Source organism: Brachyistius frenatus, unplaced genomic scaffold, assembly GCF_029030835.1.
Source record: "Brachyistius frenatus isolate BFR_SWC_R1_liver_20210118 unplaced genomic scaffold, ASM2903083v1 Contig_148, whole genome shotgun sequence".
NCBI classification, from domain to species: Eukaryota; Metazoa; Chordata; class Actinopteri; family Embiotocidae; genus Brachyistius; species Brachyistius frenatus.
The window spans coordinates 770,673-795,299 of NW_027210747.1; the positions used below are offsets into that span (position 1 = coordinate 770,673).

At 44.8% G+C, this 24,627-nt stretch overlaps 1 protein-coding gene across 2 annotated transcripts; it reads right to left on the reverse strand.

Moving 5' to 3' along the window:
* Positions 1–72: 72 nt before the first annotated feature.
* Positions 73–24,627, reverse strand: LOC138631051 (proline-rich transmembrane protein 4-like). Of its 2 annotated transcripts, XM_069715765.1 has the most exons (4): positions 24,534–24,627; positions 17,457–18,586; positions 11,574–11,711; positions 73–2,843 (listed from the first exon to the last, which is right to left on the reverse strand). In XM_069715765.1, the coding sequence occupies exons 2-4, from the start codon at positions 18,493–18,495 to the stop codon at positions 787–789; spliced, it is 3,234 nt and encodes a 1,077-aa protein (XP_069571866.1). In that variant the 5' UTR covers positions 18,496–18,586; positions 24,534–24,627; the 3' UTR covers positions 73–786. The 2 variants fall into 2 exon arrangements, with proteins under 2 accessions (XP_069571866.1, XP_069571865.1); XM_069715764.1 differs by lacking the exons at positions 11,574–11,711; positions 24,534–24,627 and having other exon boundaries at positions 17,457–18,578.

Consider the following 24,627-nt stretch of genomic DNA (forward strand, 5'->3'; position numbering starts at 1 on the left):
GTTTTTTTTGACCACGAGTTGGAGTCATATCGTCGCACGTCACTTTGAACCTCAAGAAAAAGAAGCCAAATATTATAAAACAAACTTTATTAAACATTTTGTTGATCAAAGTTATATTTAACCATAAATAAATTAGTAAGCCGGTCATAGAAGATGCTGTCTGGATTGTTATATATAGAAGCACGTGATAAATGTAGTGTGCTTTTTTCACCAGAGGAGGGCACTGCTGCACCATAACTGCAAGTAAAGACGTGTGGCATATTGACATGGAGAGTTTATAGTTTGACAAACTGCATTTGAATCCCAGTCAGTCAATGTGAGATTTAATAATGATATTCAGCATTTAAAAGGGTACGACTTCAGTAGTGTTTAATAAGTGCTTAAGTAGGTCACAGTACTAGCTATTGGAATGTTGGAATGCAATAAAAAAACAAAAACATTTGTACAAATCAGTTTTTGTTAAGTCACCACTCAGTAAAATGTTACTATTAATCTGACTGTATCAAACCTCACCAGCCGTTATCAAACATGTAAAAGTTACAAATTACCTTTTGGCTTTTGACATTCTTGGCACTTCGACCTCACCGACATTCACTAATGACCACATAAGAAAGCTCATGAAACTTCCAAAAACTTGACATTGGCAGCTATTAGTCCTGTATGGTGTATGCAAAGCTACCATGCACTATCAAATAGTCCGTAAAAATCCTCGACGGTCAACTCGCCGCGTGAAGCGGACGACCTTCTCGAGTCCTCAGCATACCGCTCGTCTGACCAGACTCCCCTTTATAGATCAATAGTCTCGCTGCAGATGCTCAAAGCATCGATTTGTCTGCAAACACTGATGAATTCGTCCTGCACGGATCGGTCTGTCTCAGTTGACATGTCCAGGCTCTCCTGTGAGGCCGCCCCCAGTGTTTGATAGTGCCTGTGTGGGTCGCTGTGGCCAGAAGACGCCGCGTAGCCCGCGCTCCCTTGGAGCTGCCTCGCGTGTCTCTCCGGGCTCGGGCAGAGGACCAACGACGAGCTTCCGAGAGAGGTTCGGTAGAGGGAGCAGGAGGAAGAGCTTTCCCGCCACTGTTCGGGTGACGAACAGCTGGAGGAAGAGCACGGGGAGGGAGATCGCGGCGCACCTTCAGCAACGTCCCCTTGAGGCTGGGCGCACGGCGGCTGGGGTTGGGAGGCCATCTCCACGCAGGAAGAGGTTCGATAAAGGCCGGGGTCAGCTGAGAGAGGATCACAGTGGCCGGTGATGGGAAGAGTCCAGTGGTTGTTTACGGATATGTCACTGCAGCGAATAAGCCTAGCTGGGCTGAAGAGGCTCATGGGAAAGAGGGCGTCGCTGAAGAGCGCCTCGTCGATGCTGCGACGCAGGTTAATGGGCGACGGCGGTCGTAGGTCTGCGGTGGAGTCGCTGGTAAACGAGGATCCACCCGACTGCTCTCTATCTCCTGCATCCTCGGGTTTTTCGGAACCCCGTAAGTCCAAATCTAAGTCCAGGTCTCGGTACGCCAGGGCCCGGTTGCTGTGGTAGAGGAGGTCCAGGCCGTTCAGGCTGCTGCCGAGCCTCTCGTCCATCAGGGTGTAGAGAGGAAGGCTCTCTGTCTCTCCGAGCCCGACGGTGTCAACGATGGCGAGCTTCTCGTGCTGGCTCAGCGTCCACTGGTAGCTCCCCGGCAGGATGGGCGACTTGGACGCCAACAGCTCAGTCCAGCAGCTTCCAGCGGCTGGAAGGTGGTCAGAACAGTAGACTGGTTGTGCAACCACCAAGGCCAAGGTGAGACAAACCCCGAGCTCACAAAGCCTGCAGCTAAACTGAAAAATCCACCACGGCCACGGGTGGAACACCTCCTCTCCACCCGCGACACCCAGAGCATTCAGCATTGCATACAACTGAAGTCCTGCGCACGCTAAACAAAACAGTGCTGAAACACAGACGGTGACGGCTGCGCGGTCCCAGTCCCGGCTCTCGGCAAAAGGGCAGCGGTTGTAGCGCTCAGCAGGTGTTGGAGACGTGTTGTTCAGGTGGTAGATGTGCTTTGAGTCTGCCCGCACGTAGATGTAGAACACAAAGTAGGCAGAGGAGAGAAAGGTTGCCAGGGCAACGAAGGCTCCGCGGGAGATCAGCGAAAGAGAGAGGCACAGGGGAGGCTTTCGCTGATAGGACTTCAGTAATGTCACCGGACCAAACGCGGCAGCAAAGTGCAGGACAACCAGGCAGGCCAGGAAACACGGTCTCTGGAAGGCCGAGTAGGACAGCTGCATCCGGGAGCGCATGGAGAGGAGAAGGAAGACCAGACCGAACGCTGCGGTGAGGCACGGAAAAGGTGCTTCGTAGAGCATCAGCGAGGCCTCCGTGGAGGGTAGGAGGTCCTGGTGGCCGTAGGCATCGTACAGGAGTGAGAAGGATCTGGTACCACCAGCGGCGAGAAGAAACAGGCTGACCAGAGCGAAGTAACCACAACCAGACGGGCATCGCAGGGGCAAGCAGAGCAGGTTGAGCGCCGAGGCTATTGTCAGCATGGCGAAGACGCAGCCAGCGCCGTAAACATGCGCCTCCCAGGCCAGGCCCCAGGCTGCCATGGCACTGTTCCAGTCCGTGTACAGGGGCACCAGCATGGGTGGAGCCGGGTTCAGGAAGAGGTCGTTTGACTGGTTCGTGGCAGTGGTGTTTTGCGTGGTCTTGACGACCGAGGACATCGGGGAGTCCCAGGTGTCGGAGAGGTTGCAGATCCCGGTGCGTTCTTTGTTGCAGTCTGGCAGGAAGGTGCCCTCGCTGTCCTCCGGGTTGGACATCCAGTCCTCGGTGTACGGAGGAATGTGTGAAGTTTCTGGGGGGACGTCTGGAAAGAAAGTAGAACATCATTTTTGATCAAACTGGCTTTGAATAGCTGGTGGGATAAACAAGATTAATAATGAATGAGTCATTGTAAAGGAATAGAACAAGAACAGCCTGGAGATGGCAAAAGATTTACTTTTATATTACTTAACAGCATGCTCATCTTCCACTCATGAGAATAGACAGAATAATTAAATCAATGTTCAAACTATCCAAGCTGGAAAACACATTTTCTCTGATCCAGGATGGGGAGAGAGTGCTGTTCTCTCTCTAATGGGCAAATCCTTATTTAAAAACTTGTAAGAAGGCAACTTCAAACTGAGCTAGGACTAAAAGAGGCTTGTGTGTGTGTGTGTGTGTGTGTGTGTGTGTGTGTGTGTGTGTGTGTGTGTGTGTGTGTGTGTGTGTGTGTGTGTGTGTGTGTGTGTGTGCGTGTGTGTGGGTGAGATCAGCCCACTCACAACCACAGAGTTTCTCTTGCATTACGTAAGCCATCTGGAGTTTCCATGCAAGTGTAGTTAATTATGATTGTGTCAGACATGTTTTAGCACTACAAAGGAAGTGAGTTCAGCTTCGGATATTAAGGAGTAACCGTGTGTATACGCGTCTGTGTGAAATTCACAGACACGCCTGCAAAGCCCATCAACGCCGTGCGTGTTCATGTGGTTAAGTTACTGGAGAACGACTTGAATGGGACGTTCGCAGTTCACTGAAAATAGCGTAACGCCTCACAGATGGGCAAGAAGACAAAACACTTTTCAATCTCCCGGTCTCCGCATCTCTAAACTTCTCGTCCTGGAGCGTCTTTCTTTTTGAATTAAACGTCAACGTCACCTCGTGCACGCTGGCTTTTCACCGCAGAAAACAAAACACCAGAGCGAGACCTTCACTGACAACGGCAGCTTAAGCGGCCTTACAAAGAAAAGGTATTCCAGTGCAACAGAGGAGACGCAGCTTCTCGCTGCATCTCAGTGATTTACATACACACAGGCTCATCAGTCACTTCGCTGCAGGCTTATCAGAGACAATAACTCGTCCATAAAGAGCCAGGTGCTATAAAGGACCGCAGGGACCGGGACAGACAAGCGGGATGAACTGACAGCGCACTAAATCACATGGCAGGCAGGTTTAGTGAAGTGTACACGTGGAAATACATTTTACAATCATTTTAATGACGCTTTTATTGATTGGAAATTTGTTTTTGTGCAGACGCAAAGCGCTGCCGTAACTTTTGTCTTAAAACAGTGAAGCACGGAGGTTAAAATGCACCCAGCGATACCCGGACAATACTTTATATCTGGTGGTCATGTTATGTGCCAGTTTAAAAACATAAATGTGCACACATCAGTGCCACAAAACCCCTAAATCTTCTACATTAAAGACGTCGAGTTTGTGTCTGAAATAAAACTAAAAGCGGAGTTTGTGTGGTTTAGCGTTTTTGTTTCAAGACGTTCCCGCGTGTCTTTTGTAGGTTGTGTTCTTGTGTTTCCCATCCCACCCTGTCCTGGTCCCCTAATTCGCTCTTTTGTTTATGATGTCCCTCCAACAGCTGCCTTCAAAAACGATGGAAACTCCCATAGGTGGGTTTGTTATTTTTAAACTGGGACAGTTTTCTTGAGCGGACGCTGCTGTTCTCTTTGGCTGCCCTGAATTTTACAAGTCTCTTCCCATGTCTTAAGGTTCCTGCTTTTGCTGGTCTTTTTCAAGTTCATGTTTCCAGCTGATATTTCTATCACATTTAATACTGTATGTCCAGTTTTTTTTTTGGGGGGGGGGAATGGTTTTACAGCTCCGATATTATTGTAATGACGCCGAGATGTCTAAACCCTCTCACTCAGATCGGTTTGATTGTGTTTCTCGTACAGTCGGTGTCTGTGTGCCCATTTTGGAGCGCGTATTTGTGCGTTTACTCGCGTTTTTAAAGTTTCCCTCGTGAAGAAAGCCACGCTCTCTTTCTGCCCCAGATCCTCACCAGCTGGAGAAGATTTCCACGAGTGCTTTAACATCAGCTTCAGCTCCTCTCTGCCTTCAACTTGCTGTTGGTCTTCATCATTTCGCTCACTTGCCCTCTGACCTCAGAGCTGAATCACAGTCCCAGGTTGTAATGAAAACGTCGAGCTCGAGGAAATACGGCCTCCGCCTGCCGCCCGTGCATTTGTCGGTGTGATGCAGCGGTTTTACACGAAGCTTAATCATTTCCTCAACAGGACTAAAAACAAACAAACCGAGAATCGATATTTTGTCAGGCTTTGTTTTTGCGCTGAGGCACTGTTTTTTAATTCAGGCCCGATGACTCTCAAATAGCAAATGCTGCCGAGACAGCTCCTTTATGCCTCTTTCCTCATAATGAACCTGTCAGCTTTTTATTGTACTGTATTGTTACGTGCAGATGTGGCATAGAAGAGAAGTTAGATAGACGTGTGAGCATCAGATAGGTGCCACGCGCTCATCCAACCATTCTGCTCTGCCAGGAAAGAACACGCTGTGCAGCCATTTAGTCAGTTAAGCAAATGGACTAAACATCGTGTTCCACGCTGACATTTAATTTGCCAGAAAGGAGAGACCGAACTGCAGCGTCCAGTATATTGTTTTTAATTGAAATACTCCCCAAACAATATTAATCAAGTGGATAAATGAGAGAAAATTAACCGCTTAAGTCATGAGTGAAAGAAAAATGATTACGTATTTATTAGCTCCACAGTTAAATAAATGTTTCTTTTACGTAAAAGTACTTTTAATTTAAATGCAGCCCTAATATATTTTACAGAAAATTATCTTTCTCAATCCAAAAAAAACCAACATTGCATAATAATTACAACAATAATTGTATTATTTTGCAGAAATTATTGTCAAAAACAGTCATCTTGCCAATTTGCTTATCGTAAGTTGTCTCTTGTCGGTGTGCCGCTGCGTTTATCTCTCATCTTGGCCGGCAGCGCAGCAGATGAACGTAAGCAGGAGAGAGAGCGAGAATACCCTTAATGAGGCCAAAGTAATTTAATAGGGAAGCTTAACAGCACTATGCTTCACATTTATCGTAAAACTCATAGGATGTACTTTTTAGCTGCACAGAGTTAGCGCTTCGTGGTCATTACCTTTATGATTTTACAGCACTTCAAGGAGAGTGAGCACGAGCTTGTTGAAAGTCACGGTGGGCCAGAACAAAGAAGGTGCAAGCCAACAGGCCCCGAATAGGGCTGCCACAACACATTTCATGGAAATCCATTCAAGAGTCATTTCAGTCTGGGCCAAAGTGGTAGACGGACCTCCTGACCTTCATTACAATCCCTCGCTACACGGCGAAAAAATGTACAGATAAATCAATGACAACAATAATCATTACTTGCAGCACTGTACTGATAATGATGGAGCCTTTGTTTGTTCAAACTGAATCAGTACAAAATGCGTGAAATCCTCTTATCATAACAGACAGCAGCTGCATGGGAAATGTGGCTCGAGTGTAAAACAAACACACAGCAGCAGGCATTTTAAATGTGGGGGCCACTGATAAAGTAGGTGGGGTTCAGGATGGCGTTACGTTGATGACTTGTCTGTCCATTTGTGGACTTTCCAGGGCGATGGACTTGGATGCCAAAGAGTCAGTGGCGAGTGGAAAACGTGACCTGTGTTGGATTAGTGCCATATGTATTGTGGCCTCGCTCATGTCAATAAGCGTCACATTCGAGCTGCCGGGCCCGCTGAGCGGCCTGCACGGGGTTCGGTATGTGGTGGTGGCTGCAGTGCAAGGAAGGATCAGAGCGTTACGTTCCACTGCGTGCTGCTCGGTCATCTGAAGCATTCCTGTGGGAACGAGTCTCTCGTGTTAGGGACAGTTGACACATCTGCTGCAGACCGACACAGACTGAGAAAGATATTCTGTGGACACCAACGGAGAGGTCATAACTAACAAAGACTACAAAATATTATCTTTAAAATAAATTTCAGTTTGAATTTAACATTGAACAAAGATGAGAACGGTTGCTGTCTGTTGAAATGACATGTTGAAACAAGCCAGTAGCTCTGAGACTGTACTAACTGGAGCTGGAGGAGGGGGGGGGGGGTGATGTGAGCTGAATGCTACACTACAATGTGGTGGCGCTAGATTGGATCATCTGAAGGGACTATAATTTTGCTCTGATTGCTTGATCTGCAGCTAAGTGGAAAACGTCATGAGATCAAGGAAAGATGAGAGGGAGAATTCATAAAGGATTTAGGAGAAGAGAACCGCCGTGCTCAGACAATCCGACTCCATTTACACTAGGCTACCTAATTATGCCACGGCGGATGTTAATGACCGGTGAAACTACAACTTTCAGAAGATGAATTGCAAAAAGCGCACCTTGGACACTTTGTCCAGTGTGTATCACCGTGTTGTTTCAAACATGGACATCTTCACTCATAAAGTCACGGAGCACAATATCACAATAACATGTTTTTATTGTTGCTGTGATACTTATTTCCACATTTTGGGTGGTTAGTCTACCTTATTGATCAGATAGGTCACGTTAGTTACGGGAGCGCCTCTATACGCACAATAATACTGCAAATCTCCCGCTGTGAGACTGAAACCGGAATCTCTACGTAATAAAACATTTGACGTGACTGGAAAATATGTCGGAGTTTAGTAAACAGATCCGACTTTTACAAACGGTAACAAAAATATTCCCAACAGCTGTTATTAATACTCAGCCTCGCTGAGGATCAATAATTTACCTGCAGCTGATAAACTGAGTCTGCGAGACAGCTCACCTGTCCGACGTGAAGAAAGTTGATTCATATTGTCATTAAGCCTCCTTTTAGATCCATCTGCTCTCCGTGTCGGGCAGATTCATGAATACAATTACATTAGACAAGAACGACCTAAAACTGCATAGCTTCAGCAGCAGGATCCATACAAGCGAGTCCGCAGCCAGAGTTGTGCGCATTTACGCACGGGGCACAACAGCGGATCTCAGAGGAAAGACTCCTACCAATGGCTGGACGCAACAAATTAAACTTCGTAAAGTTTTGTTTTTATGGAGATTTCTGTTCGTAAAAATTTAAAATTGTAGAGCAACAAAGCGCCAAGAGAGCGACGTGAAACAGGCTAAACTATACATGAAATGTGTTCCGTGATTTCAGGATGATCTGCGTGAACCTTCCACAACTGAAGGAAGCAAACTGATATATATATATATTTTTTGCTCTTGGTCAGCTTTATGAACCAAGCTGGTGCTGAAATGTGTGAATATCCTGATATTCAGTCCTGGAATCGTGGGACTCCGTGGTCTCCTATCCTTTCATGTAGGACGGCCCGGTATATCCTATGTCAAAAGGAGATAGGAAAGGAAGCGTTGGAGCTCCTTTCCTAAGCACTTTGAGAATTCAAACAGCTCTTATAATAATATGGCTGCCACTTATTTACTTCCGGGTCACGTCACTCACTTTAGGAACCTTCCTGAGCAAATTGGACTATTCAGACGCACCAATTGTTGGCGTGCTCCAGTAGGTGCCGGTGAGGCGTTTTGACGGCAGTCGGCTGGATGGTTTGACACCTCATTAGCATGCAAGGCTCCACGCGCTCACTGAAAGATAACCGGCCAACGTGGATAACAAACATCACGGGTAAGATGTTGTTTACACGCGTGGTCCCGACTGTGCTGCCTGTTTTTGTGCACTTAAGTTGTTTGCTGCTGTTTGCGCAGCTTTCTGCAGGTGCGTGGTTTCTTCAGGCTGTTTTTACGACTTTGCCTTGTTGCTTGTGAATCGTTTTTCACGGTGGATATATATATATATATATAAATTGTGACAGTAGGAAAAGCGAAGGTTTGGAAAGGTGCTCCAAGTTGACCGAGAGAACACGAGACTTGTGCGCTTCCTCTTTTGCTCCGTGTTAAGAAAATCTAGCCCGTGATGGAGATTTTTTTTTTTATAGGATTCATTCTCTGTGGACTCGGGATGTATTTGTCAGACGTCATCCTGTAGTTTTTGGGGATATTCAAGTCTGAACTAAAGTGGTGGGATATCCCACACGCGACTGACTCTGTAGCCAAATCACACCTGCACAGCTGGAAAAAGAAAAAGCGCATCAGGGCTTCATTTGATCGACACATTAAAACTCTCCCGTAATGGGTTTTTAAATGTCCTTTTCTTTTGCCTGATGTTTTGACGCTTTTAATGGTTTTATGTGAAGCACTTTGAATGGCCTTGTTGTTGAAATGTGCTATAAAAAAAATAAAACTTGCCTGGCCTGGCCTTGCGTGGCGGCAGATAATATGTAGCCTAGTTATTAACATTACTTTAAGAGAAATCAAGATCTCAGAGCTGCCTTAAGACATTACAGTCAGGTGATAAGTGCCGATAGCCAAAAAGAAATCGGTAAGCAAACGCTGTTAATGCACATATATGTCCTCATTTCTGTCAGTCATGCAAATACATCTTGAAAGGTCTCACCTAGAGGCACCTAACATGGTGAACCGGCCGAGGTGATGAGGCTGAATGATTTGTCTGACGTTACGTTGACTAAAACAACCTCGCCCTCGTCTTTAATTGGCTGCAGGTTGTTTCTGCATCGCGAAACCGAGGAGCTCCGTGTCGTTTTCATCTGATGGCCTTCATTTTCTGTTTGGCTCAGCTCAGAAAAAGCAATTTAGTGAGCGCCCTTGGAGAAGTGAGATTGCGCAAACTGATGAGGAGGAGCCCGTTGTGTGTGTGTGTGTGTGTGTGTGTGTGTGTGTGTGTGTGTGTGTGTGTGTGTGTGTGTGTGTGTGTGTGTGTTGGGAGGTTTTTACCTACTTCTTGAACAGTTTGATAGGACACCTGCTCTGGATCCATTAAAGCAACTGTTATAGTTTGTATGATATCTGTAAATGTGTTTATGTGCAGCCTTTATGTTCAGCGACAGATTTTTGCTTTCGGGAGATCACACACACACACACACACACACACACACACACACACACACACACACACACACACACACACACACACACACACACACACACGCGCGCTAGTAACATTATTGTTTGACTTACTTACTCGTGACACGCCAAACTAAACTGCCCCGTAGCGTCCCACCATCAGCGCGTGGCACATTTTGACGGGTCTATTTTTGAAAACCACTTGAAAACATCTGCTATTCTGGGCGAGGTAATGTGGGTTACATCTGCCCCTGTGAACTGGGCCGAGCGTGGATCTGTTAAAACGCGTTTGACCAGATTCAGCTTCTTCATGATGGACTTGTACACATCGTAGAGGATTTTATATTTATTTTTCGTACCATATTTATCCGTTGGATTATGAGAGTCTTTAGTGATTTAATCAAAACGTAAGACCTGTGATATCGTATATATATATTTTTTTAATCTTGTCAACAGTTGCCATAAAACGATCAACAGTAAATAGATGCCACTAACGTGTATTCTTCTCCTTTTCTTCTGTGCCGTAAAGTACTTCAAAGACCAACACTGTTGCCTTGGGTGACATGTTCTTTCCTCGCAGGGATGATGAGCACTAAAATAAATTTTGAGCCTGTTCCACATACTCCTTCCTGTTGCCGTGAACGATCACTAGACCATAATCCAGTGCTGAAAATAGCCCCCGCACAGACAGGATGGGTTTGAAGTTAGGCGGTGTTGTCGTCTCATCGGATTTGACAGAAGGTTTCCAAACGTAGCAAAATATTATAACTGAATTCCCGCAAAAGAAAATGGAAGTTAAAGCGTATTTTTATGTACCATTAGGTGTTGATTCGTCAGGATAAACAGCTGGTTGTATACATTTTCCAGCACGGTGCCAATAAACCGCTGCAGAAGACGAGCCACGTAATTTAAAGAGCAACTTAAAACGATGTAACGGTTTAATTTTTCATCTGCTGCATTTTTTTTTAAATTTAAATTTTTTTTTTATCCCATATTAAAGCAGAAGCCTCAGTGAACGTTTCATCACACGCTTTCTACATCATGATTTATCCGCAGAGTCTGATTGAATTGACATCGATGACGCCAACCTTTCTATCTCATCAAGCCTAAGCACGTATACAAGGTCTTTATTTCATTTTCACTGTTTCCACAAACTGAAAAAGTGCATTAAAAAAAACAAACTGGTGGATGGGACGAAAAAATATAAAATATTGCTGGTCTTGATTACTTTTCATTTTACTATCTACATTCTTTTTTACTCGATGCGTTTGTTTGTTTCATTTCTAACTAGGAAATAAGTCCCATGGATAATAAGACCCGTATGACACCCAGGCGTGAATAGATGGCTAAACAGAATAAATAAAGGTACTCTTTAGTTACTAAAGCAGCAGCATCTCTTCATGTTTGAGTGCTCTGCAGTCACTGGCAACCAGAATCAGTGCTTCTGTGTGTTTTCAGTTTTGTTTGATGAGAGCTGTTGTTATTTTATCTGTGATTATTTGTCTGAGAGTCAGCACAGAGAAATATTTGTTTAATGTGTGGGCATTGTTCCCCGTCTTCTGTTCTCAGGAGTTCTCTAAAATCACAGCTTTGAAAGAGCAGTTTTTCTCCTCCCATTGGAAGCAATTAGCAGCTTCAGGCAAAGGATGCAGGGTAATTGTTTCTCTGACAGATTTACAGATATTGAAACGGCTACAGGACGGCTTATGAAACAAACAGCACGTAGTCTTTTTTTCGTTATCACTAACAGTGTGGCAGTGTGGATGCTTAAAAGGGATTGGATTTTGAAGTAAGTTGTGGCGTTTGCTTACATCTGGAGGGATGTGTTTGCTCACCTGTGCTATGTGGCAGGGGTGTTGTTAGCAGCTCGGCGGGTGGCGTGGAAATGTCTGCCGGACTCGTGTCGGAGTCCCCGTCTGCAGACGAAGGGGCCGCACCTTCCTCATCCTCGCGATCCTCTATTCCTGGCAGCTCTGAAAAGACGCACGCAGTTTAACCTCCGAGTGATCTCAAAGCGTTCAGGATAACAATTTAATTTTGCGCAACGCCGTAGCTCCACAGTGGTCCGAGGGAAAAAAAAACAGATTAGGAAATCTGGAACTGGCCAAAAGAAAGTTTGACCCTGGCTGTTCTCTGTTCACAGCGCATCTGAGGCTCAACAGTGTCGTAAACGGAAGGACTATATTTCTTAACCCAGTTCTGTCATTGAGTGTCCCATCATCCACTTAGTTGTAGCCAGTCATCCATAGAACAGTAGACCGGACCTCTGTGGTCTAATTACATTGGCATCCTTGTGTGTATGTGCATGGGTGTGGACATCCTGCTCCATCGCATATACAGATGACTTCTTAGTGGAGTTAAAAAAATAAATAAAAAAAAAGAAAACATTTCATAAAGAGCTCAAAGAGAGAAAAAAGCGATGCAACACAGATGGCAAGAGATGGAGAGAATAATGAATTAATAGCTACGTGACAGGAGCATCTCATTCTCTTTTCCCTTCGGCTTAGTTCACTCACAAAATATGTTTTCACTGTCAGCCACCACACAGGAATTCTGTTTACAACACAGTACAGAAGTCGTTAATGACAGGGTTGTCTAAATGAATCTGTTGGGCGGGGGGGGGGGGGGGCACACACTGATGAGTTGAGTCTGTGATGGAGCGAGAGACACCAGATACTGCTTGAGATTGTGACTTCAGAATCAATATTAATAAAGATACCAAGACGTAAGAATAGTGAGGAGGGTAGTAATGAGTGGGGTAAAAAAAATTCATAAAGGCCACGAGGCAATGTTAGCTACTATCTTAGAAAATAATCTAGGTCATGTTCACAGCACTTGAGTCAATTGTAGGTTTTAACAGCCTCCAAAGACAAATCTGCTCTCTTCACTTTCTTGAACTGTTGACTTGCGCACAGCGAGAGCGCTCTTAGCCAAAGGAGACGGAGAGTAATGAGGAGCGGGGATTAACGTACCTGCACATCCAGTGTGACGCGCCACAAATGTTATTTGGAGCACGTCTGAGTCCATTCAAAGTCGAGTCAAGTCTTCCACTTGAACGTCAGATCTCTTGGTAAATCAAAAATGAAGTCCGCTGTTTTGGGGAGTAATATTTTGCTTTCAATTGTTTCTGATGGCATGAACACGAGAATGCACATCTGCAGTGACTGACTGTTGATACTCTGCTGTCCATCTGTATCGGAACAATTTCATTTAAAATATTGACATGTGACTAAACTTTCTTCCATGTGTTACTTCAGCCATTGCCATAACGGAAACGACAGCATTACTTGATTGCTGGAGGGTGTTAAAACGACCTGTATTTATGTTTATTGTGACGTCTTGTGTTTGTAGTAATAATGACGGTAGCAATGGATGAAGTCAGGTGACGGAGTATGAAGCGTGAAAAACTCCAGGCAGGGCACTTAAAATAAAATATAAAAACAACTGAGTTTACAGCACTGATATATTTGACCTTCATGAGCTTCTATCTTAATGTGTTCTTCTTAGTACCCCTCTTTCCAGCGTGGGTTCTTTCAATGGTGCAATATCCCAATGTATCCCAATGCTGATCTGCTAGGTGTAATTTTTGCTTATTATTCCTTTTATCCTGGAACTTTCTATAGTTTAGTTAAAAATGTGGCTTAAGGTCAGCTGTTTATAAGGAGAAACTTTCAGCCTGTTTGTACACAGATCACTGCACACAGCGCTGAAGGTGCCTGGAGCAAAAGATCAAATTACAACACTTAATATGATCTTCTGCAAATGAGATAAGGAGGGAAAACAGTCGCTCACTCACTCACTCACTCACTCCACTCCACTCCACTCACTCACTCACTCACTCACTCACTCACTCACTCACTCACTCACTCACTCACTCACTCACTCACTCACTCACTCACTCACTCACTCACTCACTCACTCACTCACTCACTCACTCAGTGGAACTCATCACTTCAGCAAAATTACTGATGACGAGTTACTTACAGAGACTGCTGAAAGAGCAAAATACACACGAAAGGATGAGAGAGAGGAAGGCGAGCGATAAATAGACTCCATCCACGTTTGCAGCTCAGCCTTCTACATTAATGCTGAATTATTATTTTAGCATCTACCTAATTAGTACATGTATAATTTACTTTGGTGTTCGTGACCTTCAAGTCTGATCAATCGTTCCAAAGCCGGAGAAAAGACAAGAACTTGTCTTCTTAACCACAAGCTGTGAATTGATCGTTATCTTTACGTGCACCCGGATCATAGAACTTAGATTTCACCCAGAGATGAATTGCCGCCCCCTACTGATGTGGCTCTGATCACGCAGTGTATGATTTTTCAGAAGCCTCCCATTATCTTCAGCTTCCAGAAATGATAAACAAAAGATGACGTTGGGTTTCATGACACCGCTAATCTGTGTCAGTCCTTAGTGAGTTTATGAAAAGAATATCCGCGTGGGGTTTGTAACAAATACACTGAGCTGAGCGTGATAGCGAGAATAGGGTTGGGACGGAGTTGCAGTGCAGAGGCGCATCAGATACTCATAATTAGATGTGTAGGAATATCATGACTGAAATCCAGTCGCTCATATTTCATTTTGCCTCTACTTGCAGAAAATTGCATCATGTTGTTGCCAATTTGGTCCATGTTCGAGATCGTTACTAAGGACGTCAGAGCTTTTATTTTATTTGACAGACCTACTTTTAAAGTCAGTCTGAATTACGGTATGAAATAATCCTCATTGTTGTATGATATTTCCATATATCAGTTTATTTTTCTGCAAACAAACCAGTCTGGTAAAAGGACTTATGATGAGAAGTTTAGCATAATATTAAAGCAACAGCAGTGTCCTCTATTTGCATTAAAGCCCATTTTCCATGTAAAATCGATAAAGAGGCATCAGATATGCACGTCACATGCTCTGTGTGTGTGTGTGTGTGTGTGTGTGTGTGTGTGTGTGTGTGTGTGTGTGTGTGTGTGTGTGTGTGTGTGTGTGTGTGTGTGTGTGTGTGTGTGTGTGTAAATCCATTTCCATAATCGATTAATCTGTCGCTGGCCACGCTTTAGCTGTTTGGCACAGTGCTCGGGTCACAGAGACAATATATCCTTGCAGGTATTAATGGAGTGTGCTCAGGGTCTCGTCTCGCCGCTGTCTATTAGTGCTGCATACAGTAATGGAGGCGGTGGGAGGAGGGGAAGGAATGAGAAGGATAAAGGAAAGCTTTTTGGAAGAAAATGTACAGCTGGTTGAAGAAAAGCTACATTTCCTCTCCCTTTTTTTTCTACTCCCTCTTTCCATAATTGCCCTTGCAGTCGCGTGTTGGCGTGTCTCTCGGTAGAAGATTCGACGCGGATGCAAAGCATCGCTGCGTCATTTATTTTTATTTTTTTTACTCCTGACAGTTTCCTCAAGGGCAATGCTACGTAGCAAATGCTGTTTCGATCAATGAAGACCCACCCACTTTTTTTTTTTGTTCCTCTCGGTGGTGATGTTCCACACCTCCAGCAGTGAAATGATTCACGCCGTGTGGCTTTAAAATAAAATCACGGCACACGGATAGAGTGTTCACATCGGGATAATGCATGATAATGCTGGGGTGCCGCGCTTTTCATTTTCATGTCGTGCTCCACCTGTGTCCTTTGGCAAGGTGTGCCCGATTAAACACGGCAAGACTCCAGTTTGACACGACACCAAGCGGACTACTAGGGGGCATAAAAGCAACGTTTCTATTGGTTTCCATTCCTCCACCAGTGACCAGAAGCTCCTCTCATCCCTGTCGGGACACTTTCAGGCTTCATGGCAGCCGTAGTTGAGGTGTCTGTCAATGGGAACAAAGTGACAGGGATTTGTGTTTGGACATAGACGAAAAGATTGCAAAAGGGGGAGGGAGGGAGGGAGGGAGGAGGCTAAATGGCAAGAAGCATGTTCAGCATCCACGAGCAGCAGCGGCTGGCGAGCGGCCGGTCCCACAGGAGAGGCGGTGTTTCGCTGAGTGTGCGCTCAGAATACTGATACATGAACACTCCCCCCACCCCCTCCATATCTCCGCCCCGCCTCCTCCACTCAGCAGAAACCCCCTCCTTTCTTTTCTGTATGCCAGCACACAGTGCACAGCTGAAAACAAGTGCAGACACAACACTGATCGCTGCAGACAAGACATAACAACCACCGGTTTCGGAGATACGAGATTCAAGAGCATGAACGGTTGCCTTCCAACGTGAAAAAAATACTGTCAAACTCGCGAAATAACTGTAATTTCAACATATTGTCAGAATATATTGCTCCTATATAGCTTCTGAACGTGGACGAAGAGTCCTTGAATTTCGCAGTTACACATGGTCACAATTCTGTGACAACCCGGCGAATGTCTGCAGCAGAATATTGTGCTATATGTTCAGAAAGCTGCAGAAAGGATACTGCAGAAGGCCTCGACATGTGATTGAAAAAAAAAAAAAATTCAATAAGAATATCAATTAACAGGGTTTTGTTTTGATTATTTGCTTTAATATCCCTTTGCCTTATTGTCGGTGTATCATTTACGGCCTAAAATACATTTTCATTTCTTGGTTAAAAACTGTCATCAATATGCTCCAGCAGAATATTATTATGACCGATAGATGCTTGCACACCAGTGCGTGCATACGTCCACCGAACGGTGACGGTTTTAGCAGATGGATGCTGAATCTCCCTGGTCGAGAGTAATCGACCCATCATTTGCCGGGCAAACCTTTGACCCGAGATGATGAATGTGTCTGTACATGGAGGAGGAGCTCCCCCTGAACACTCATCAAGCATACAGACACCAAACACCAGTGTTGGGGGAAGGGTTCGGGATGTGAAGGTATCGCCTCAATGTCGTATCGGGGTCTTTTGAAACTTACTGGCTACCAGTAGCTGCTTTAGCTCTTCTTTATCTTGTCGGGCTGACGGAGAACAAAACGCCCGTCGAGTAGATTTCAATGAAATACTCTTTCCTTCCATTCTCTGAGGTAATGACTAAAGTTGAAGTGGAACTGCTGATTGGAAACTCATCATAGATGGTTAAAGGCAAAGCTGGTGGGATATAAAGATTTCTTTTAAATAGGGTGGTACAAATTGCTTATTAGTAGCAACTGTGAAACTCATAATTTACTTATGGTATGAATTGGACCAGTAAATAACAACACTGGAAAACTCATTTTAACCACCCACAACATCTTGCTCAACAGATGCTTGTGATTTATTCTCCTTTCTTTGAAGCCACCTTAGAAATACAATAAAGATTTGTCATTCTGTTGTAGATGGTTCCATTTTTTTTTTTTTTTTTTTCCTGACAGCGGCCGAGTTGCTCGATTTATGTGTCCATGGATTCATCTTCCTGAGGCACTTAGACTCCTGAATAATGCCATGTAAGTTTAGAAAATATCAACTGCACCTTTAACATCTTCACTCCAAGCTCGGTAAACTAAATTTTGATTGTAAAACCCATCAGTGTAATTATTTTAATGTTGATTCCAGACTTGTACTTTGTGACTGTTTGACAGGGTTTAGACAGGATGAGGATTTTATGCAAATCATCGACCTTTGACTGCTTACCGTGTCAGAAATGTCATTGATCAAGCCAGACTGTCTGCACCCCTTTGACAACTGTCTATTGAGCACTAAAGACCTGCCTACACATGATTGATCACATCTATTGATCTATTGATTGAGCTCAGGCATTATTGATTTGTTTAACTTTGCTTACCTCCTGCTATTGGGAAGTTAACCCTTTGGCGCTGAGTTGTGCTCGTTATGGATTCCAGGACTAGTTTATGATCGATCCCTTGGGCAGTGGAGTGCACCCACGGCTGCTCCTCCACGGCCGCCGACGACCTGGCCTCCGAGAAGCCCAGGTCAGCCTCGCTCTGAGTGGGATGAGCTTCTGACGTTGTGGCCTCTCCAGCATGGAGGGTAGTGCTAACAAAGTCTTGTGGTCCTCTAACAAATGTGGTTTCAAAGGAGGTAGGATTAGGAACAGGCCCTGGGGGAAGCCTGCTGGTCATTGTGGTCTCCACTAGTCCTGGGTTTGTTGTCGTGGTTTGGGCTGATGCCCATGTCAAGGCAGTGGGAACTGTAGTTTCTGGTGCTATCGTAGAGGAGATCATTTCTGAAAAAGCTTCAGCCTCCTGATAAACGCTGTGTTCCTCTGGGAGGTGTCGTGCGGTGGCACCCGTCGTGGATTCATCCGCTCGCGTGGTGCCCCGTGGTGGGTGGGTATGTGTTGCATTTTGTTCCGGAGCACCAGTGCTGGTGAACACAGTGTTTCTGATAGAGCTGCTTGTGGGAGAGTAGGAGTCTGACACAAGAGTATCATTGTCGCTCTGGACTTCGCTGCTGTGTGGAGAATCTGATGTCCCTGTGGGAAGTGATTCAGTTCTTATCTTTGTCACGCTGCTTAGGGTCCCCTGAGTCGAAGCGGTGGGTGGTTGAGATGCTTCAGAAACGCTCCCTTCTCCTGATCCCGAGTGATCGATTGGTTCTACCAGGCCTTTGGCAGCTGTGGTCAACGCAGCCTCCTCTTTACTCTCCGAACCCCAATAAAAAGGGATATGGAACGGCAGCGAGGGAAGGGAAGGGAGCTTTGGCAGAGAAGGGGTCCACCGATAAAAGCTGGCTTTATTTTCAGGTGATTTTTCACTCAGCTGCGTCACTCCCCAGAGGGCCTCCTCATCAGCCAGAGCCTGCCTGTTAAGTAGCAGAAAATACCAGAAGAACAGAGCCAAGGTCCGGTGAAGGCGAAGCATGCTGTCGACAGTGGTGCATGGATCAGTCACATGTTTTTCTCCATTCTCCTGCTCCCCGAGGCGGGTTTGTCCGGCTCGCCTGCTCAATGGCCTAGAAGACAAGAACAAACAGGACACTTGGTGACACTTTTCATCCACCCTCGGACAGCTAAATTTGAGTCGATGAAAACTTGATTGAATTTACATCTGTTTAATTTTTATTTTCGCCGAAACATTTTTGGAAGGCCGAGCTTCAGTTTCTCGGAGCGCGACCTGCTTTTCAGCTGTGAAGTAAATCAAGTATAGAAACTGTGCCACCCATCACAAGCGACTGCTGAAGTTAGCAGGCTAAAAAAAATGGCAGCCACCACAAATCACAACAAGAACTTAAGTATTATGGACACCCCACAATTAGTGGTGTTCTGTTAGATGTGGTGGTCAGTATTTATGTCATGCTGTTGCTCACATGCATACTGTGTCGCTGCAGTTGGGCTGCTGCACAGACTGACCAATTAGAGAAAGAGCTTCCGTCCATATGTATCCTATTCAGCAAGGAGTGGTCAAGAAATAATGTGAGAGTTGGGTTGGGGGAGGTTGGTGAAGAATTAGGGTCCGGCTTGCCAGCCTAAGAATAGAGGGACCTCTTATTCTTTTGTTGAGCGCCGAATGGTTCAAAGTCAGTAGCCTGTTGCCTCAGTGAAAAGGCTGGAGCACCAAAGGAATTTTCCCCTGTGAGAACAACAACCTGTATGCTTTAGCTGTACTTAACCCCACCCCCCCTCCCACCCTCCTCCCCTCAAACAACTCCCAGCTTTGGCCTTGCTCTCTTTCAATCTCAGATTTATTTGTTCTTTAAAGCGGATGGAGAAGAATCTGTTTGTGTGGGAGTCAGAAAAAAAAAGAAAAAAGGAATCAATATTCACAGAAAAACTGCCACCACAGTGAAGCTCTCTCCAGCTTCTCTATCGTGCCCTCATTCTGTTCTTTCACTCTTCATCTTCATTGTCAGCATCTCTTCTCGTCTCCGACAAGTTAATTTACAAGTCACTTTCTTCCTAGTCTGTGCCAGCTCTCTCTTTACTTTCTCAAGTTCTTGCTATTTAGTTTTGCACACTCACACTTGAGATCAATAATGAACTGCTATGAGAGTCTCAGGCTTGTTTTCCCTAATCAGGAGATCCGAGACTCGACCAGCCATCTCCCAATATGTTCCCGCCTGCAGGGATGAAACCTTCCCGGATACACAGTTCAGATGCTCACATAATATGAAGACTGACTTCCAGGGGGTCGAACATAGCGCTTCCCACACACTCCCCAGTTTTAGCATTTTGACTGAACACCATAAAAATCAGCTTCTAAAGAGGTTGTTTTTAGATGCCTGTTTGCTCGAGCTCGCACCGTCCAACCAGCACACAGTCGCATTTCACGTGTGCAGAGATATGATTGTAGATGAGTTTGGACCCTACTCTGCATGTTAGCGCAGCTATGTACTTGTTCGCCTACATGTAGTTTTCTGTCGGAGATACACACACCCACGCATACGCACTCTCTTGGGTTCTTCAAGATATTGTGCCAGGAGAATCTTTCAGATAGGCCTGTAATCATAAATGCAAAAGGGAAACATGTTTTGTTGAAGCTTGGGGCAATTTTTGTTTTAACCCTGTTTGCCCTTTTGTTGAGTTGATGCATAAATGATCAATTATTTAGGCAGCAGGGGATATGCATAATTTAGTTTGGTTAACATTCTCACATTTCACTTCAGTATCACTTTCGTTTAGTACCATGTCATGTGGTAAGAGGAAGCTCATGGAGGGCAAAATGATTACTTAATTAATCCTCATTCTTCCACTTGCAGAAAACTAGTTGAAGTGACTGCGACTCTGATTTGATTGTAATATTACATTCCCCTACGAATGGATTTTTCTTTAGCCGATCATTTGTTGAACCATACATGTACACTCTGCAAGGTAAAGACTATTATAGAATAAGTGATATTCCTCAATCCCCACTGCATCTCCCAACGAACATAAATATTGATCCACTTTTGTTAAACCCAAGTTACTGACTTTGTTTTTGGCTCAATCACATGACTGTGTCATCGCCTTTCAAGTGAATGCGATGAAGTTGTTGTCGATCCCTCGCCTTTTTGCACATGCAGCAGCGACCGAGCGACATTAGCATACATTTGGGGTTATAAATAAATGTATAATCTAACGTTGACTTCCCTTTTAGCCCTCTTTTGTTATCTTTTAATTCCTGAAAGAAATGACCAACTTTCAAGCTGCTAAATGCTCCGCCATGTCCAACTGCTAGTTACTGACCTTGTCCATCTACAATTTAGTGCTGAGTATCATACAGTGGGTTTATCATAACTGCAGAGCTGCAGCCAAAAACATCGCTGATGAGAGCGGAGAGAGTGAATAGAAACATCAAATTTACAGACTGGAAAACCAAAACAATAAACGATTCTCCATATCTCTCTTTTTAAAGCCGAGGGGAACTGCACAGTCAGGTCGTAATTCTTTATAGGTTCATCACTACGAGCGACACCCTACACGTACACAAAGATGCGCGATCAATTATTGATTCAAACATATCAATAATAGCGGCTTTAACATGTTGACAAAACGGTTTGTAAGTTACTTAGAATCACAAATACATGAATCAATTTCAATAATAACAAACTAACAATCAAGCTGACTTCCTGATTCGCTACGAGTCTCTAATTAATTACACACAGTTTGTACTTTACTGTCATTGCAGATCAGGCCTTCAACTTTCTTGTCACCACATCAAATACCCGCTGAAGGAATTGTCTGGTTTGACAGGCAGTAGAGCAAGCAACTATAAAAAGTGTCTGTGGGGAATTTACAAGTCCCTCCTATTATTTCTGCTGCCGTTTTTGTCTCACTGCCTCTGACAAAGACAAGGGGTGGGGAGGGGGGGGGGCTGGGACTATAGTGTGCTCAATGGAGCACAGATGGAGGGAGAGGAGAAGGGCAGAGAGGAAAAGACAAGGGCAGCAGAGACAAAACCACCATATTGACGTTCAGTTGTGGCATTGTTAGTCCAGGAGAGTAAACTCTGCGGCAGTCTCCTCGATGCTCATTTTAGTTTGTTGCCAGAGCCTCTTTCATTAACTCTGTAAACAGACTCCTGTCTTTCAATTTAGTGTGTGTGTGTGTGTGTGTGTGTGTGCGTGCGTGTGTGCGCGTGTGTGTGTGTGTGCGTGCGTGTGTGTGTGTGTGTGTGTTCTCACAAGAAGCACCCACTTAATCTCTCCTCTCAGGACCATCAGCCATCTTGTTCTCAATCTGCTGGACCATATTTCTCTGTGGATGATCATTATAAGGACTCGGTGGTAAAGCTAATGACAGAAAAAGAGGGAAGTAAAGTCTCTGAGAATGGAGGTGTCAGGAGAGGGAGAGCAGAGAGAAGGCTAATAAAAGAAGAGGTGAAATAGAAACATAGACTGAATTAGAGACGTGTGTCTCCTGAGTGATTGAAATGGAGAAGCTGTACACTGAGAGGAGTACCAAATGGAGACGAATTGACTGTGGCCAAAGTCATTACTATTTAACAAACCCGCTGTAACCACGGCGAGGTCTGAGGATCAATGACACCATCTACGACAACGGAGTCATATACCTCCCTGCAAATGGCGACTCTTGTTTGTGATAGTTCTTTTCTTTTTGTTGTTTCTGTGTGGGTGTGCGTATTTACAAGCAGTAGTTTTTGCTGGAGTAGTATTTCCATAATTATATGTGGCTGCGCTTGCATGGGAGTACATGTGCATCCTCCTATATGCTGTTTGGGTCGTTGTATTTGTGACACCGGCTCTTTAACACAAAGAGCAAACTCATGACTTTTTTCTCGTTATCCTCTCCTGACTTTGATGCTCCGCACAGACGTCAATACTGCACACATTCATTCTGACTGGCCAGCAGAGATTTATTCTCCATTTTAATGGCTTTACAAAGTGTAAGTGAGCGTAATGTACCCAGCAGGCACCCATATATCAATCTAGGTAGTTCTTTAATTTGTCAGAGAAGGTTAAAAAGGAACAACTAAGGTGAAAATAACAATCTGAATGTATTTATGTCAAGTCAAACTAACTGTATTAATCTAGCACATCACTAATAACAAATTTGCCTCATGGGGGCTTTAGACCCTCAATAATTAAACATTCTCATTTCCTGTTTGAGATCGTATTTACTGTCCTCCAGCACTGCAATATGTTCTATGTCCAGATGTTACTGTGAATATTGATTAGATATTACATGCCACATAAGTATTGCTATTAAAAAGAATCAATGGGCTAATTGGTGAGTGAAATCATTTCGAAAGGATCGTGTTTTCGTATCACACACACGTTAACATACGATGTGCAGTAATATTGATTTCCCCACTGTGTTAGGTTGAATTTGAACAAACTTTACAGTGTCGACGAGACCGCAGAAACTAGTCTGGTGCCTAAATAATACATAAAAAACTAAAAAAAAAAGCAATATAATGTGGTAATTAGTGAGCTTGGGAGGAGCTGCTAAGCAGGTTTTGGACAGAGACACTTTCCCTCTGTTTCCAGGCTGCGCTAAGCTCGGCGAACTGCCTGCCAGCCGTTGTGTTTTCGAAAACTGCACTTAAGCGACTGATTCTTCACCCGTGCATTCACTGCTTTACGTTTAATCCACACCTGTTCAAATGTATTATTCCAGTGTTTGGATCATTCTCAAGTTTATCTTCTGCATCCGATGTGCCGTAACTAACTTGTGAGCTAACTTGTGAGCTGCAGCGTATCCACAGATAGATTTGTGCAACCAGCTCCAGTCAATAGTCCCCGCTCATTATTGACCGCAGTGAGAGCTGCTCTCTGTCCAAGAGTAGCTAGACCCGTGGTCGTGTGTCTGAATGAGCAGAATGAGGAGGTTACGTTTGTCCTGGTGGCTTTACGACCATCCCGAGTCATTCTATTTCCAGACGAGATGAATTCCCTGCTGCTGTGATCTGCAGCGTTTCCTCAGGTCATTTTATTGATCCAACTCTCGCATGCAGAATCCTTCTCAGAACATCAGCGGGGCCGTTATTGACGTCTTCTCGCGTTGTATTTTTGTGGGAAAACTTCTTGAGTGTATCATCATCTCCCCCCCCTCCCCCCCCGTTTCTCATTTATTCTCCTTAGTTTGGTCCTGGAGCATCCTCACACGCCGCCTCTTTAAAACCCCACTTTGACCACTCCTGAAACATTTTCACCGCGCTTGAGACTGACTCTTAATTGTGCCGGCTTAATACTCGTGTTATCCTGAGAGCTGATGAATGCGGTGAACCTGCTTATTACGACGGACGCTCTCAAACGCAGGCGTTCCGCCGGCTGCCTTCGCCATGGTGACAGCTGAAGCCAAAGACGTCTCGCTAATCCCGGGGATTTGAGCACCTTTTGGATTCTGCTGTTCCGCTTGTTCGGAGTGTGTGCTGCTCTCACATGCAAATGGGCAGACACACACACACACACACACACACACACACACACACACACACACACACACACACACACACACACACACACACACACACGCACGCACGATCCATCCCTGCAAGAGCATTTGCTGCTGTGTTAACACCAAAACAGACGCACATGCATGCATATATTCTGTACACCCCGATGCAAAAAACGGACCCAGTAAACAGGGATACATGCATAATTATGTAATCGAAGCTGGATATGAATGAAAATTACAGACGTTAACGTCTTTAAATGTCGGGTTTATCCAGATGACACACTCTCTCCACTACGTAAGAAGATTTAGCCCCGGAATTGTTCCCCTCTGATCTCCTTAACCCTGATGTTAATTAGTATGAATACACCAACATCAACCACAAATCTGTTTGTGCGTTTGCGGCTGTCAGCGTGTTTACCTATAACTGGAGCTCCAGCGCGTGTCTCGGCGCGTAACAGCATGAACATGGGAATCAGACCCTCGCATCCCTTCTTTCTAGACGGACACCAGCTGATTAAAACACACGCCCAGAGAAAGACTGGCGAAAACATGTCAGCTGCTTACCTGCGGATGGAATAAGATGGAGAATCCACAGCCAGTGGTGTGTGTGAGTGAGTGTGTGTGTGTGAGTGAGTGTGTGAGTGCTGCAGGCGAGACC